Source organism: Gavialis gangeticus, unplaced genomic scaffold, assembly GCF_001723915.1.
Source record: "Gavialis gangeticus isolate Ggan-Ray unplaced genomic scaffold, GavGan_comp1, whole genome shotgun sequence".
In the NCBI taxonomy this organism is placed as follows: Eukaryota; Metazoa; Chordata; order Crocodylia; family Gavialidae; genus Gavialis; species Gavialis gangeticus.
In genome coordinates this window covers 31,965,489-31,983,522 of record NW_017729031.1, presented here as the reverse complement: position 1 = coordinate 31,983,522, position 18,034 = coordinate 31,965,489, and the positions used below count along the sequence as shown (strand labels likewise).

General features: G+C 43.7%; 1 protein-coding gene across 1 annotated transcript in view; it reads right to left on the bottom strand.

Annotated features, from left to right (window-relative positions):
• ADCY5 (adenylate cyclase 5) overlaps nucleotides 1-18,034 on the bottom strand; it is a 412,412-nt gene that overhangs the window by 24,618 nt on the left and 369,760 nt on the right. The window contains exons 9-12 of the mRNA XM_019522576.1: nucleotides 12,019-12,041; nucleotides 7,223-7,367; nucleotides 4,756-4,853; nucleotides 605-692 (exon numbers count right to left, since the gene is read on the bottom strand). Of these exons, the coding sequence (XP_019378121.1) occupies nucleotides 605-692; nucleotides 4,756-4,853; nucleotides 7,223-7,367; nucleotides 12,019-12,041 (354 nt within the window). The remainder of the gene's footprint in view (nucleotides 1-604; nucleotides 693-4,755; nucleotides 4,854-7,222; nucleotides 7,368-12,018; nucleotides 12,042-18,034) is intronic.

Below are 18,034 nucleotides of genomic sequence, written 5' to 3'. Positions count from 1 at the left end.
TTTTTTTTTTTTTTTTTTTTTTTTTTTACAACCATTATTCTTTCCTTACCAAGCATCAAAGAAAAGATTGCTGAATGTTGAAAGCTTCGTGTACTCATCTGATCAAGGCTGATAAAGCCATATATGTTTATGCTTTTATTTCCCTTCAAGGCATATTTCCTTGATGATACTCTGCGTCTGATTATCTGCCTACGAAAACATGCACATGCAGCAGGGGACAGTACATGGCCAGCTCTGCAGGAAGTCTGGCGAGAGGCATCTCGGGGTCAGTGTTTGGGGAAATTCATCCTTTTAATGTCAAAAGATGGGCCTGTAAGGGACTTAATGGACGTGCCGATCTACAGGAGGAGTGGGTGATTATGTCTAACTATGCTAACAGGATGCCAGCCTTAGCACATATTTGCAGTTCACTCTGTCTTATCAAAGAAGAGGGGTTTCTTTACATATCCCTTACCAGTGCAGTACACAAGTGCACCTGCCTATCCAAAATGAGGTGGAAAGTGTGGCTAACAAAATACAAGGACATTCTATGTTAACTTAAGAAACAGGCTGGCTAAGCTCACCAGATGAGCAAAGTGTTATGGAGACAAATCTTATTACTCACCTTTACGCAGGAATAAATGACTGAAACAAACACCACTGTGGTCAGGATCAAAAAACAGGTCAGGTAAAAACCCAGCATAAATGCAGAGCTGAAACCAGAAAAGGAGATTTAAACAGACAAAAAAATGACACCATATCAAACAGTTACAGCTTTGCTCTGGGCTCCGTGATGCTTGCGCAAAGTACGACATATCAAGGAGCTTTCTGCTTGGGATGGCGGGAGGGGGTAGGAGATGCCTCGAATACTGACAGACATCCTGTTCCCTTTTAAATTACGCACGCCGGCTGCCGACCAGAGAATGCTGCATGTCTCACAGGCACTGCCATCCTGCTGGGGTGACAGCAGAGAGACTGAGAAATACTTTATGTGCTAGAAGAGATGATGGAATAATTTGTTATACTGGGCCAGTCCCCAAGCTGGCAGCGGATAAGAGGCTCGAGGAAGGAAAGCTTGCTGGGCTTGAGAATTTAGCCATCTGCAGCCAAGCACATAAGAAATCTGCAGGGGAAACATCGTGCAGGTCACATTCATGGGCCCCACCCCAGCCCCTCATTCGCCTTGTTCATGAAGGGCTCAAAACTGGCTTCACTAATGAAGGAAAATGCAGAGAAAGCACCTGCTTCCAGCAAGGTTACTGAGACGTTCAGACCTTGTTTGATTCCCATGTAGAGCATCTGCTCTGCATTTCTTGTTGTGTCCTGCTAGCTCAGCCAAGGAATAGGACAGCGGCTACCATGCCACAACGATAATTCCTCAAAAAAGGAGCCTCAGTGATAGCAGTCTGCAGCACATCCCCTCTTCATTTTGATACCCCATTCCACGTAAACCTATTCCCACACGATTTTGTTGTCCTGATCGGTGATCTGTTTTGATCATGCGATTATCCAATAACGTGTTCATGGTTACTAGACTCGGTATGAAAGGACAGACCCCCCCTGGAACCTCTGCCTTGTTCCTAATTCAGTGGAGGTAATCTTACATGGTGACATTAAGGCTAGCTGTGCTGGATCCAGCTGGTGTCCATGTTCTCTCATGACTACAGAGGTAATTGTACTTGCTAATTTGCTGTTTGAGCTGCTGGAGCATTCATTAAGGCTATTCCTCTTTATTATCACAAGTTATCACTGCCATTTTGTCTCCAGTTGCAAATACAAATTCCACATTGCGTCACTGGTGAATGCGTTGTTGGTGACACCCAGGGGCACATGGCAACAGCTGCTCATTAACCGCTGTCTTCAGTAAAGACAACTATTATGCAATTAAAATATTAAGGCAAAAAGAATTAAAGTGCTTGTGCTTTGGGTTCTAATTTTGGGATGAATTTGATAGTTAACTGACTAAAGCCGACCTTCTCTACAAAGCTTGGCCAGTGGATTTCAATACTGACCTTCAATGCCTCTGTGATGCTACTCATCCTTAGATGACACGGTCCACATTTTTACTATGTGGACAAATGACCCCTACAAACTTGATTCTAGGAGGGCAGACAAGTTCAGTAACACTTGTGACCCAATTCACATATGAGCTTGGGTCTCCAGAGGCAGAAAGCTGTTGTACTAATCCAACACAACCTCCACTTTATAAGTCAGCTAGTATTCATGCACAGAGAATGACATGGCTCATTTATTGATCTAGGGAAGTGACATGTCCTCGTAAGGGTACCAGCAACTGGCACGCTATATTTTTTCCTGACACCCTTAGGACACCCCTCCTTCATACTGGAGATATGGAGAGAAAGCACAGAGTGGAAATGCCTCAAAAGCACCTGCCCCCTAAGAGACTTGGGCACTTTAAAGCCTAAAATCGCATGGATGTTATCATACACACAGGCTTTGGCACTCGAGAAGGACACACAGGGTTTTGCATGCACAAACCTACAGCCCAGAGTTTGAAGGGAAAAAAAACCACGCCAGTAGGATTTGCCACACCAAGATACACTAATTGCTTATGAAATCCAATTTCCTGACTCTGGCTATTTCTGGGGAAAATAAACAGTCCCCAGGATGCCATGTGCTGCTGAGATGTGCAAAAAACCCAGGAATCTCCCAAAAAATACAGAAAAAATATAATAAAATATTTTTGCCTATAAGAGAGAAGATCAGCATATATACACCACTGGCATTAATGTCACCGTGAACCTGCTCTGATTTCCATGCCTACCACAGAAGAAAGGCACTCGGCCATTATAATTGTCAAGGATCTAGAAGTTGTCAGCTTGTTTTATTTCAATGCTTAACTGGCTTTAATTAAATAGCCTGGTGGTTGCTCAGTGTGTCTGATGGGTGACCTGAAGCCTTTTAGAGGACCTCTCTCACAAAGATGCAAACTCAGGGCAGTAATGTCAGATCAAATGATCTAAAGTCTAAACGTGTGGAAGGCAAACCTACAGAGAGTTTCAGCAATTGCTAAACAAGTGCTGGGATTGACCTAATTTCAATTTTGAGCTCTGTTGGCTTCTCTTCCGATCGCCCCAAGCGGATCTGTCTTTTCCTAAACTATTTCTGTGGCTGCTGTTTTGCTGAATCTACCATTCCTTGAGCAACGGCGATCATCCTTTCGCCTGGGAGAAAGAATGACCTCAAACATCATATCACATATTGTTTCTGTGTCCTACTGACTATGCAGCCTGATGGGCACAACCCACAGTCTCTTTTCTAGGAAGGAGGGTGGTGTGAGCAAAACAGGAAGCAGTTGTGTGGACACACGCTGTTCTTGTGTCTTCCTGAAAGGAAAATTGTTGCCTTTTTAAAATGGAGGAAGATAAACTTGGAGCGTTTGTCAAACTTCCATTATAATGTCCTCAAGATTAAAAGTGAGGGGTTCCAAACTTACCTAGGAGCACTGCCTATTTCTGGGTACACAGTTAATATCATTGTCATTGAACCAGACCTTTGGAAAAATACAGGTGTACTTTAATTAAAATGAGTGTTTTGTAAAGGTTTTTTTTTTTGAACAAGCCCCATGGGATAGATGGGCCTATTACAGGTCTCAGCAAAGGAGGATGAGTAAGCTGCACTGGTCCAGAAGATGCTGTGCCACAGATGACCCTCTTCCAGTCAATTAAAAGAAGGACAGGAGGGGAACTGTGCTTTCCAGTGGTACTAAATTACCACAGCCCTTAAAAATATGGAGGTTAATTACCTCTTGGGGCCCACACAATGTTACTTTCTGCCTTTCCTGTCTCATAGCTTGCCAGTACCCAGAGACTCAGGGTAGAAATAGGTATCGTCTTTCACCACCTTTGCATCGCCATCAAATTTTTTATGGCAGTACAAAGTGAAAGCAAATAGGTGTCCATGCCCTTTATCGTGCCACAATGTGGCTGCAGCAAAGGTAGTAATTTGTGATGTTTTATTAGAACAAATGTCTGTTTGCTTTACATTGGGAGAGCACATACAGCCAAGAGCTGCCCTCATTCTCTAAATGCCCCCAGCCGGTGCTCACCAGGCTTGAGGAGCTTGGTCCTGTGTGCCCCGGGAATTCATGCACAGGATCAGGCCCATCAAGCCTGGGGACTGCTTGCCCTGTTTACCTGCTTCCAGAGACGCACCCCAGAGATTGCCAGGGGTGTCCTGAAGCAGGGAAGACAATGCTTCTTCTCCTGCAAGATCAATGGGTGGGACAACAGGCTTACCTAATGAAGCAACTCAGCTGCGCTGGGGCACATCCTGGACACAGCTGATCTGCTTCAGCTGGCCATGTTAATTTGTAGTCTAAGTATCATGCTCTGCACCTGACACCAAGATCCAAGCAGAATGAACAAGAAGCTGTGATGGACTGCCTTCCTCCCCTACTTGGTTATGGTAAACCATGGCCCAAGCTCGCCTGCATTCTGAAAAGCCGGCTGCCTCAATATGCAGCTGTTCCCATTTTAGCGATTTTCTTTTCCTGACTAATTATAAATGCACTACGCCAAGTTTCTCAACCCAGAGGTAAACATTCAGAGAAGTCATGCTGGCAAAACAAAACCCCTTGTGTGCCAAAGCCAAGGTTAACATGCTATAGCCAGAAATGAATGCACTCAACAAGCATTTCACATCACTTAAGCAGGAATTATTTAGAGAGTTTGCCTCCCTCTGGTGCACTGCAGCCTTGAGGAAAGAAAAAAACAAATGCCAGAGTACAGAAATAGCAAGGAAAGATCTACTCACTGTGGCACGATTGTGATCTGAACAAAGCAGATGAAGAGGAAGACTAAGGAGGCACAAGCCACATAGGCTCCGAATCTGTCATCCACCTGCTTGGAATACTGTTAGGAGAAGAACAGGTTTTAATAAGCATAGCAAAGACTTAGCACCAGCCTGCTCCTCCCCCAAACAAATACCCGACTCAGTGCCCCCCCCAGAGCTACCAACTAGTATTGGAGATGGGCAAAAATTTCCCTTCTTTCCTAGCAAGTCTGTAGAGCCACACAAGCCCCGAGGGTCCTTGGATGACCCCAAGCAGATGGGAGCATGATTTATATTCTGCCCCTTCCAGGGTACACATGAAAATAAGACTGAGAACACTGGTCCAGATTCAACTGAACTCTTTTTCATCATTGCTTTCCTCCCATGGGATAAACACACTGCTAGTGAGTCCTGTGAGAAAAACTGGACTTGTGTTATCCAAATTGTGCGCACGCTGCTGGTCCTAAAGCACGTGCAAGGACATGGCTGCACTGTTTTGATGACTGCGCAGCTACTGAAGGCACCTGATCTCCAACTGCAGCTCTTAAACCGAGGAAACACTCAGGCCCTTTGAACAGGTGAACTGCTAATTTCCCTTAAATAATAAAATGAAAGGGGGAGGGGAAACTGCCTGCTCATTTTTAATTTAAGCCTAATCTGACACACTTAGAATTTAAAGCATACTGTAATTACTGCAAAGGCCTCCTGCTTTTTAACCAGGGTGTTTGTTTCATCCACTTTCTATGATACCCACATTATTTCTAAGCATAGTGATAAAACAGGTAAGCTCAGCCTAACCTGACCAACGCTAGATTTATAGATCTGGCTTCTCCAATTAAAAATGTGCCTTGCCTTTTTATCACCAGAGTCAGGGTTTATGCTCAAGATAGCCCCAGTTGCCCCAGAAACCACATTATTTAAAATAAAAAAAAGGCAGAGCTGAATTTTTCCCTAGGAAGGATAAAACCGTACTTCCTCATACAGTTCCCATCATTGGAATACCTAGGGGTCAGATTCTATTGCACCTATTGGGCATACAGGCAGGCCCCAAAATCCAGTCTTGTGGTACACCCTCATGTTACACTTGAGACCAAGTCACAAAAAAGCAGGGAGGAGGGCAATAACCTGACTTTGTTCTGTTTTAACCATTTTTAAGGCATTTGAGCAGGGTGGAATAGAATCATCTCTGGTTGCCCAAGTCCACTTACATGGTTAACAGGTGGAATAGAGTTCGCTTCAAATTTGGAATGAGCTCATGCACAGCCCCCAATGACATACTGCCACTTATCCTACAGATAAGGCAACTCAAAGGGCAAAGAGGTTTGCCTCTGATGGTACCGGCTGTCTGGGACACTCAGGAAACAAACCCAGATCTTTTGAGTCACAGCCCCATGCCTTAGCTACAAGATCATTCTTCCTCTCCTAAAATGTTAGGCAAGAATGATGAAGAGCTGGATACAGCCAGGGGCACATGAAGGTGGGGTGCAGTTGTACGCCTCTCCTGTGTATAGTCCAGTGATGTTTCCATCCCCCAGGCCAGCGTGAGCCACCCAAGAGGGAAGGAAGGAAGGACCAGCCACTGCTGCTGCCACTGTCCCTGCCCGAGCCCAGCTCCTGTCCAGTTGCTCCCCATGGCTGGCTCCCTGGAAAAGCGGTGCAGAAAGGCGAGGACCTGCTCACTACCACCACCACCTTCTCTGGCTGACTTGGATGCAGGGGGAGCCCCAGGATTGCTCCTGCCTCACTGCAGCTGGGGACTGTGAGGAGCGGCAGCATGGGGTGCTAGGCTCAGCTAGAGAGAGCAACAGTGGTGGCAGGGAGGTCCCCCCTCCCTGTGCCTGTTCCCTGCCCCCTCCTCTTCCCCTGTAACCTCACAGGTCTGAAGGCTCCAGGTGCACTTGGCCTCATCCCCCCCAACCCCCATGGTAGAGATGCATCCACCTTTTTAAAATGCTAGATCTGCCTGTGAGCAGAGCTACACAGTGCCAGGTGGTACCAGGCACAGGTAACTGACCTGGCTCTGTATGTGCTAGGTCCTGAACTGGCAACAACATAATTACATGTGTCCAGAGCACATAGCTCTGCTGGGAAGCCTCATACACAGACTCCTTGAGTGTTATCCTGGACAGGCCTTGCAAAACTCAGAAGAGCATTCTGGTTTCATTCTGCACTTCAACCTTTCTGTAAAAACAGACCCTTTTTGTGAGAGAAAAAGAGAAATGGCCTGGCATGCATTTCTACCATGCATCTCCTTCAGCTGATCCCTGCTGCATTACAGGAGACTCAGCAGAAGTTAAGATTTCTTTAGAGTTAATGCGATGGGCACATAAGAGTCCTACCATCAGAAACTTAATTTAAAGCCAGGAAGTTAAGTTTGATCTTAAAAAGAACAATAAGAGGAGTGGCAGTCACTTTGTGGTCTCTCGCAGTAGTACTTGCAGGACATTACCTTCTTCTCTAAGTCAGGCTCCCTGAATGTTAGGAGGAATTTGCGCACGTGCTCAGAGCGTAACCGATCAATACTTCTGGCATCAATTGCACGGCCCAGAAACTCATCCACCTCATCTTCGGGGTTCATGCTTTCCTGGGTATTCCTGAGCAAGTCACAAACATGGAAAAGGGTGAGAACTTGATGTTTTCCCCACCAATGTGATCCAAACAATTATTTCACTCTATGCTCTTTACTTCTTAATATCTCAGCTAGACATAAACTGACAATTTGGAGCTATTCATCTAATGATCTGGAACTGCTTGCAACCCTGAGCCATCCATCCCCATCAATCAGGATATTTAATCTAGTGTCCTTTCTTCAGACCACCTCCAACATCAAGTTGTTAGCTCCCCCATGTATCAGCCTCTAAAACCAAACTAGATTTTCCTTCCCTTATTCTTCCACTTAATTCTTTCCTATAATTCAGTACTGTTGTTTGTAATTTGCTGAGCTTGCCAAAAATTACTCTCTACACCCTTTTCTTTATTGAATTTTTTTGTTGAACTTTCAAAATTTGGAAAAAATCTCCAGTTTTGATCTTCCGAACTGGTTTCAGTAACAATTAAAGATAACAGGCCCAATTTCCCTCTGTGTTATTTCAGAGCTGTGCTCAAAATAAATAGATATCAACTTTTACTAATCTCTTTCTACCTTTAAGGTAGGAAAAATGATAAAATACAAGGCAATGTGGGAGCAAAACCTAATTTCCAAATACATAAAGGAAGATCTTCAAACAGCTAGTGGATTTTTGATACCATAATTTTTTGAGGCCCAACTAGAGCCTTCTTAAATGGACATCAACTTCAATTAGTGCTAAAAACCAACAAAAGTGCTATAAGCCCAGCCCTCTTAATAGGGTCTCAAATTAAGCATCCAAAAATCACAATTTATTTTAAAATCAGTGTCACATGACTTCTTTCTGGTCTGTATTTAACTAATAAATGGCAGAAATTGAAAGCTAACACTGAAATGTTGTTATTCTGCTTCCTTTCCATCATGCCCAACTACATGTACTTCATAGTAGATCATAAGACAATATGATCCCCACCTTCAAGTGTGATCCCAATCAATATAAGGCAACAACACAGTGATGCCACAACCTGCATTATGGGAAATCAGCCATTGTTCAAGGACCTCCAAGAACAAAATAAAGCACAGTGGGAAACATGAGAAGTGCTGTTGCAGACAGAGTTATATGGAAAATGATATCCATTTAAGAGGCTCTAGTTGGGCCTCAAAACATTATCATACCAAAAATCCACTAGCTGTTTGAAGAGCTGTATAACAGGATCATGCAGACAACTAACATCAGTTGTAACATGCCTATCACTGAAAGGCTTTTATAGGCACGAGTGTTGCACACACAAGCTACTCAAATTTTTAAGGCTGGCCAAAATGGGATCAATATCACTGTTCTTAAAAATAATAATAATAATGCTCCTAATGACTTGCACTGAAAGATGCTTCACTAGCTTTTAGCTTTTTTTTTCAGAAGTGTTAAGCACCCACAACTTCTGTTTCACTCAGTGGGACCTGTACACATCTGACCAAGAAAAGAAAAAAATCAGGTTTTGCTGCAGTACGACACACTGCTCGTCATTCCAACTCCAGCCAAAGGAAGCGATACCAATATATACTAGCAACATATTAGAACAGCAAAATATTACGTTTCAATAAGTGTATGGGAGCGGAGTAGGGCTGCTTTATTTTTTGGCTGCTGAGGTTACTCCATCAACATATATTCCACTTCTGAAACAAAATTTAGTTTTCCCCTCGGAGGAAAGGAAATTTAATTTACTTCTAGATGTTTGTTTTAAAGAAACCACATCTGCTCAAATATACAAAAAGCCATTGCTTATTTTCATCCAGTCCTCATAATCCCGTCCTCCAGACTCATTAAATGAGCAAGGAAATTGCTAGTTTTCGTATTTATAGAATGCGATCCAAGTTCCTGCTGGTTATTTATACATTTGGACCATTTAAATTTAGCCGTTTTATATCACACAGGGGATAAGTAAAATCCTTCTCCAAGAACCCCAGGTAAAGACATCATCGTCGTCTGTATGAGCTTCAGCTGGCATCATAGTTTCGGTACAACAGCACAGCATGGGAGGAAATGGAGGAACTCTCTGCAGCTCTTGACCACAGCTGGCTGTTTTAGGATCAGTGAGGGGGTCGTTCCACCTCTAACGAGAGTGTGTTTACACTGTAGTCACTGCTGTGTCTGCAGCTCGTGCAGACATACTTATAGCTGGCTTAGGTACTGAATGAAGTCCATTCTCAGTAGCGTGGAGCTCAGCACCGGATACTCACCTAGGCATTTGTCCAGTTCATGGATTGTTTCTGAAGCCTGTGCCGAGTTCCACGCTGCTGCAATTACATTGCTGGCAGTATGTAAGCAAGCTAATTTAAAGCAAGATCCAGTCTGTCCATAGTAATCCCTTACTCTGAAGATAGATTCTCCTGGAATTCATATTTATTTTTCTGACTTTCCTAAGCACTTAGTTGCATCAAATGCTTAAACTCAGAGTTCCTTGTGGGGTTTACCTCTCCTGTTCCTGTTCTCTGGACCGCGGCCCTGCAAGAAGCACTGTTGGGGCAGTTCCATGATCTGGTGGGACAGGGTATAAACCTGTTTATATTCTGGCACAGGAAGAGTCACCAGAAATGCACAAGCATGCCCTTCCTGGACCTTCCTGAACCACCTGTCACCTTCCAGTTTGGTTTTAAAATTTACTTTTATATTCAAAACTATCAGAATCACAATGCTCACAAGCACAGTGGTATTTTTTAAATTTAGTGGAAAAGAAAGCTTGGATCCTTCTAAAAGAAACTTTGTGAAAAAAAAACTTATTCCAGAAAATGGTTTCAAAATCATGCCTCTTCACCCTGATTCAAGGCAGAAAAATTTTGAAACTCAAAGTTTTTCCACTAGACAGAAAATGCATTTTCCACCCATATCTAGCAAAAAGCTCGTTACAGCTAATATGATCTCAGGCAGTAGTCCTCAGAGACTATAAAACCAAAACAAGCAAAGGGATTTTCAGTCAGAACACTAAATTGGAATAAAAAGAAAGACCATACTTGTTTGAGGGCAAAGTTCATAGTCAAAAAACCCATCCTTCAAAAATCTTTAAAGTCATTGTACACTGGCACATGAACCTGTGTGAACTGGAAAATTTTGAATAAATCTCTCAGCTGAATGACATGCCAGATGAACGTGACAACAGTGCTCTTTTCTCGCAAATTTATTGACACTACATTCTCGTTACTACATTCTTCCAGTAATGGTTCAACATCATTAAACGTCTTTTATATGTAAATTTTGTTCTTGGTACATGTTCAGAAACAACAGCAGCAGCACAGGAATCTTTGGGGACAGGGCAGAGAAAACATTTCTATTACAGACTTGGTAGAATTGCAGAGACTAAATAAATGTTTTGTTGGCAGGGTTGGTCCTTAGTTCATATGAGCCAACATTGTCAGAAATGGCCTGTGATTTTGATTGCGATGTTTGCGGCTGTTCAACTTGGAGGCACCATAAAAAGGTCTGGTTTTCAGAAATGGGATTCTCCACTGTTCCCCTTACTTTTGCTCAAGAGGGGAAGAATTGAAAATCAGGCTCCACTGGCGAAGATTTTGACCTCGATCCTGTGGACTGTGATATTCTCAGGGCTGAAGAAATCTGAACCATGGCCTAGGAGGGTCAGCGCAAAACTCAGAACCCGAACCCCACGGCTCTAAAATTAACTGACAACATCCCTTTGGGCAATGTCTCTGCCTCAGATCCCCTGCTTGTAAAAAGGGTCTTTCCTCATTACTTGGTAGGGCTGAATATTCCTTGGGTATCCTGGAAGGGCAGATTTCACCAATCCTAAGTCACCACAGACAGGCAGCATTCATTTATATCTCAGTGAACAAACACGTATTCACAAGTGTCCTATTCTACCATTGCCTCACTTGGGAACTAAACTTAGTATCAGCAAAGAAGCATCGATTTGTTTCCTAGCCAACCTGCTCCCCTTCACTACTCACGACAAATTGTTTGATTGAAACAAGCTCTAGGAAAGAAAAAAAAATCTAAATATTTTTTTTATAGCTCTGCTCCACAGCTGAGTTTCTTCTGATTGAGCTTCCGCATCCCATAACAGAACGACAAGACGCTGCTGCTGCTTTTGCTGGCTGGGCAACCTGGGCCAGGGATGCCCTATGAGACCAAGGACTGCACCGCACGGAGGCAACAAGTGGTCTGCCTCAGGGGTCTTCTATTTTATTTCTGCGGCCTTGAGGATCTCTTCTTGTTCTCCCACAGTTCCTACCCTCTCACTTTACCTAAGCTGAACTATACTGACCCCACTCTCTTTCAAGCCCTTCTCTAGAATTCCTTAAATGGTAAAGCAGAAATATTACGATCGTGGTTACTGCTCAAGATTTTTCATGCAAGGGCCCTGATTAAGAGGGTCCATGTGTACCAGTACCATCTAGAGCTGGCTCTGCCACTGGCACTCATTAATTCCCTGGCCAGCCCTCTCAATAGAGATGCTCAGAAACAGGATGTTCTTGGAGGGCCACCAACCCTCACGTCCCCGAAGGGCATCCCTGCAGAGCAGCCGCTGCATCTGATCAGTGAAGACAACCGGGGACTCTAGGCCCCGGAGCTGGGTCATTTACCTAAAGCATTAGTTTCATTTGGAGGAGGAAGGGGAGGAATCTAGAACCAGCAAGATTTTATGACAAACATAAAATGTGCTTACTTGTCCTTGGGATCTTCAAAACCCTGAAAGAAAGCAAAATGAGATGTAACAGTTAGGAAAAAATGGCCTTGGGCACAGAGGAGAATTGTAAAAGATGGCAATTCACAGAGGAGCTTTCACAGTATTCATTTGCTACATGCTGATGGAGAGCCTTGCCGAGCCAATGCAATACTCCATGTCCATATAACATTAAATCAGAGAGACTGAGCAGAACAGTTTTATATAAATAAGTGGCCTTGAGATAAATATGTGGAAATGAAAGGAATAGCTTCTGCCCCTTCAGTTGACTTCTGTCATGCATTATTTGCCGTGACTTTACAAACAGGTGACGGATACAAGTGATGCAATAGAAAACTACTGACCATGTGTACCGGAGGCAAAATTCAACTCGACAGCAGTCAATGGACATGCATCTACCCCCAGACAAGTCTGAGCTCAGCTCATGCCTGCCTTCAACCACAAGGGAGCATATTTACATGTCCATTTCTTCCTCAATATTTAGCAAGTCTTTGTTCCGAATGCATTTGGTTTCTTAGAGCCATTTCTTCTTGTAGCCCCAAGGTTTCAGACATGCTCAAGATTTAGCCGAATTCACACAGATTCTCAGAAGTTTAGGGCTGGAAGGGACCGCATGAGATCACTGGGTCCAGCCCCCTTGCTCTGGGCAGGAAAGACTAGTGGAGCTGAGTTAAGCCAGGTCTTGTGACATTTCCATTCTTCTCACCTTGCCAAGTATTTTATGCAACCAAAGTTTCTACAACAATCACAAGCCATGGGAAAAGGTCAGGTCAGATTTTAACAAGGTATTTAGGTGCCTAATTTCCACCGACTTCAATGGGAACCTAGCAGATAGCTGCTATTAGAAATGTGCTCTTGGATGAGGATTCAGGTAACCCAGCTCTGCCCTGTTTTGAATCCCGCTCTTCTATTCCCACAAGAAAAAACACATTTTTACCAGTGCAGATGTGGCAGTTCCTTGGATTTTGGCTTTAATTTAAAATTCAACGTTTCCTTCAGGGTCATTTGAGTTTATTGAATAAAGTGTTCATGCATTTACAAAATCAACATGACTTGAGGGTGATCCAAAAGGTCCCCGAAGGGAAAACCCCCCACTCATTTACACACAGTTTGAAGTGTTTATTAACACAGGTGATAGATCAAATGGCTCCATAAATACAGGCTTGATATAAATTGAACAAAAATCTGCCTCCAGCCCTAACTGAAGTCAACAGAAACTGGGCCTATATACAAGGGACAAAGATTTGTACATTGTATTAAACGTTTCTAGGAAGCATAGTTAAGACAGATGCAGGGTTTCTATGTTTTCCCTTCTCAATTGCTCCAGATCTCACTTCACTTTGCAAGTAAAATGATGCTGTTCCAGCTGCTAGAACGACAATCTCTGCCTGAATGCAAAGAATTAACATGGGTCCATTCCTGACTGTGCATTATCATAAGTAATGCAATCTGTTGGCTAAATTTTACCCCAGCTGCACTTACTTAATGTCATTGGAGACAATGACATTGTCCAGTTCTTAGCAAGGGGAGAATCTGGCCTTGCATCAATAATTTAACAATCTGGTGATACTGCGAACGGCAGAACAGAATCTAGAACACTTACTGAGCCACATAAAAAGGAGAAAAGTGTGTGTTTGTCACACAAGTCACCAGGCACAACCATTTGGTCTACTGCAGTGGTTGTCAATCTGCAGTCCGTGGACCCCTTGGGGTCCAGTATCTAAGGGGTCTCTGATCAACCAAAAGTGTCTGAATACCCACGCTTACAATTCAAAGGGGTTTGCACCTCCATTCAAAATTTGTGAGAGGTCCACAAATGAAAAAAGGTTGAAAACCACTGGGTCCACTGCATAAGAAAGGATAATTTCTACACAGCTACTTTCAGATTAATGCCTCGCTTTAAAATAGAAACCTGCAGCTTTGACACAACCATTCAGGAATGCAGATAAAGAACCTCTTGTTCCCATGCACTTCACTGCTAACCACCAGCAGATTAATTTCGAGTGGAAAGAAAGGTACAATAATGATTTAAAACTAGTACATCCAGTTAACCAAGCCAAAGGATACTGCATGTGCTTTTGATTTAATGTTAACTAGAGACTCAAACATCACTCAAATTTGTTTTGCTTAAATCATTTGACAGCTGTCAAAGTCACTGGAAGGTTTTTTGTTTCTTGGTTTTGTTTTTAACCCTCTGAGCGATTCCACAACACGCCAGAAGTAACAGCGCACTGATTAATCACGTAGAAAAAATGCTCGCTAATTTGTCTGGTGTCACAACCAGTTGTGTTAGAAGGAAAAAAAAATCTTTATGTGAATACCTTTCATCCAGCCAACGGGGGGTGGAGAAAATGTGAAAATACAGGCAAGGACCTTGCTTGCTGGATGTCCAGCTTGGGTTTTCAAAACGAAGTATACAAGTACTAGACCACTCTAGGTTCAGACAACCTGATTTTCAAGGGCCACAGAACATCCACGGCTCGCACTGAAATCCTGACCCTAACAATTCATTGTGAATTAGAATTAGACACCCATTTCAGAGCGGCGCAGTGCCAGCGCTCTCAAAAATGAGTGCACCTGACTCTTCACGAGTGTGAAAAGTCAGATAAACTTTTCACAGGTGAGCATATTTGGCAGTTTTGATTGTGCTCAGATTCCGCCCGCCCTGCCCCCACAAGCAAGCCCACATTTGAAAATTTAGCCCTAAAATTATGTATAAATATAGTTCATACAAGTTACCTATTTAAAATGCTAAAAAAACCCAACCCTTTTCTAGAAACACAGGAAATGTTTACTGAGAGACCTCCATGCTTGCAGTCCAATTTATCCTGGTTGCCCAAAATGAAAAAATATATTTTTGCTCTCTGATACATATATTATCCTCATTTTCTTTTATGGCTCTTCACCTAATGCAATTAAATACTTAAGTCCGACTTGAACTTTAATGAAACGGAAGCAGCTTAAAATTAAATTTAGTGGAAAACTCTTTAGCTAAGCAAATTAAATGATTCACTTCAAAACATTCCCATTTCAGATGAACCATTGTTTTCTTATTATGTAAAAGAGTCTGTAGGCTAGTTTAAAGTATCCAAGAGTCAATTATAAGAAATCTTCCTTATTTGCAGAAAAGCACTTCTTTGGGATACTGAAAGTAAGGTTTAGGGATTTGACTCCAACTATCTTAGAGTAGCTTCCCCTAAACACATCCTCAAGTAGATCCTCTCCAACCACTTAGCAGAAGAGCACGATGTTTGCAATCTGCCATACGCTCTACACATTTATTTCGGTCTCAGGGTACATATATTTGTATTGCACCCAACAAAAGAAATTGCATGTCTTTCAGGGCTACTCTCAAATAAACAGAGGCAGGAAGTATATATTTAATGATAAAGAGGTGCAGCTTAGTTAGTAGGATCTTCTGGGCAGATTTCGCTTTAATCAATGCCCTTCAATTGACTGGATGTGAGCAGTGGTGACAATAACATCTCTCCTATCCTCTGATGGCAACCCACTATAGTTTGTTTGCTTCTCAAGGACTGAAATGCTCTGGTTTAAACAGAAGTCAAGATCGGCTAGCTGAGAGAATTTAAAGGTCTGGCTCATACTCCAGGACAGACTAAATGATCTCAGGGTCCCTTCTAGCCTTAACCACTGTAAAATCTATCTGAACATTATAAATCACAATACTGGCAGCCAGCAAGTGACATGTATTCCTCAGTTTTTCCACTACGGTTATTGTCATAACATCTGTGCATCTCGGATGCAAGTTCCATATTTCTTAACTCTTTACACGCAGGACTGCTGGAAGGCACCAATCCAGATCAGGTCTCCTACTGGATTAAAATCACAGAAAAGTAGGGCTAGAAGGGGCAAAAGGCAGGATCATCCCTATCTAAACTATCACATACAAAATCTTTGTCTAACCTATTAGCGAAACTACATTTAACCCTGTTACACAACCAAAAGACGTAGCACACTGACCTGCCACAGGTGATGGTGATGAAGCGAGTGTCGCCACACTCATGTCAGAGGCACAAGGGCGAGAAAGCCAGCGACAAGTTGAAGGGTCAAGGTCAAACTGATTCATGTCTCCTGTGCAGTGTTTTAAACCCTGTTTTAAATATTCCCAGTGCTGGAGTGTCTACCAATTCCCACAGAAGACTACATTATTGCACTAACTGTAATTGTATAATAAAAAAATTTGATAACTATTCTAAAACTAAAAATATTTTATTACTTGATTCCAGGACTACTAACCTATGTCTAGCTGAACTGGCAGCAAAACCCCAAAACAATAGTTCTTAATAGCAGAAGGATTAGAAGATCTAAGAGGTCTGTCTTTACTTTTACATCTGCATGATCCTAGACACTTAAGATATTACAATATACTTTTATGAAGTGACATGGCTTTGGATTCGCAAGCAGTTATTTTATATAATAGACCTTGGAAGAAACTAAAGTGCGAGAGAGAAAGAACAAATTAGTATTACTCCCTAAAAATGTTCATGGCATAAGATGTACTAACAGTTTATCCAAGGACATCACAAGATATGTCTGGATAGTTATCCCAGGATTGCATCACTGAATCAATGACAGGAAAGCAGCAGTGCATCAGACGTTCCCTTAACCCTGATTAGAGGGGTGATGTGTGCTCTTGCCAATCCCAGAATATTTCTGGTTTGGGACAAATGCAGATACTACTCACCCAGGAACAAATGCAACATCTGTTCCTAGCCTCTGTTCCAAAATTTTATTTTCTTAGATGGATTTCTATGAATACCTATTGCTTTAGCATGGGGGGGGCAATTATTTTGGGTGGGGGGCCGCTTCCTGAGTTTTGGTAAGCCATCGAGGGCCACATGACAGGTAGCCAGGGGCAGTTAAATATTAATTTTCTAAATTTTTTAGGGTCCCTGCAGGCCAGATAGAATGGCCTGGTGGGCCACACCCAGCCCGCAGGCCACATTTTGCCCACCCATGGTCTAGCTGCTTTTAAGAATGGCAGTAATTGTTATTCCCTGGATTTTGACTGAAAAAGCACTACAGTATCACCTTTGTGTATTTCCACCAACAGACATTGCCCTTGGGAAGAGAAGTAGCTGGGGTACATTGGGCCAATGAGAGCACCTTAGCCCAGAGCGCCGTGCCTGGGGAAAGTGTTGGCAGTAAGGAGTGGTTTTCCCCTTGGGATCTCACTTTTCCTGCTTCAGCCAGGGTTGGAGTCAGACTCTTGGAGCAGGCTGTACATTGAAGGGAAGGGTGACTTTGTTCTTATCCCTCTCTGATTTTGGCAATCTATTGTTTGCAGGAACAGAGTAAGTTGGAGACCCCTAGAAGTGGGTGAGGGAAAAGTGCCTTTTGGAGTCAGCTTAGAGCAGCAGGAAAAGATGAGGCCCTCTGACGCCAAGCAGCCTCTCAAGGAACCTCAGCTTCTCCACTCTGTGATACTCTTCCACTAGGTAGCCTTCATAGGAGGGCTCTGCTCAAACCTACCCTTCAGATCAGGGGCAGGCAATTATTCTGAGCGGAGGGCCGCTTACCCTGTTTTGGCAGGCTGTTGAGGGCTGCATGGGTAGCCCCACCCCCTGGTCACCATCTTGGGACCAATGTCCCAAGGCCAGCACTGGTGTGGCCCAAAGCAGGGCGCAGGCTGGCAGGGGTCCGTGGAGCTGGGCTGGGCTGCACCTGCAGGGAGAGGGGAGCTGGCCCGGCTCCATAAAGCTCTGGCCAGCTGGGACCCTGCACTCCTGCCACCCTGCTCTGGGCCCTGCCGGCACTGGCCCCAGGATACCGATGCGGGGCCTGTACTCCCACTGGCTCCCTGCCCACTGACACCCAGTGCCCCCCAGCCCCATGGTACAGGTGGGGGGCAGTGCACAGCCCTGACCCCCTGCTCGCCAGCAGGGAAGAAGCTGTTGCTGAGCGTGGGGAAAAGTGGCTCCTCGCCTACCCCATGGCTGGAGCTCCCTTCTGCAGGCGCTTGCAGCCCACGCGGGGC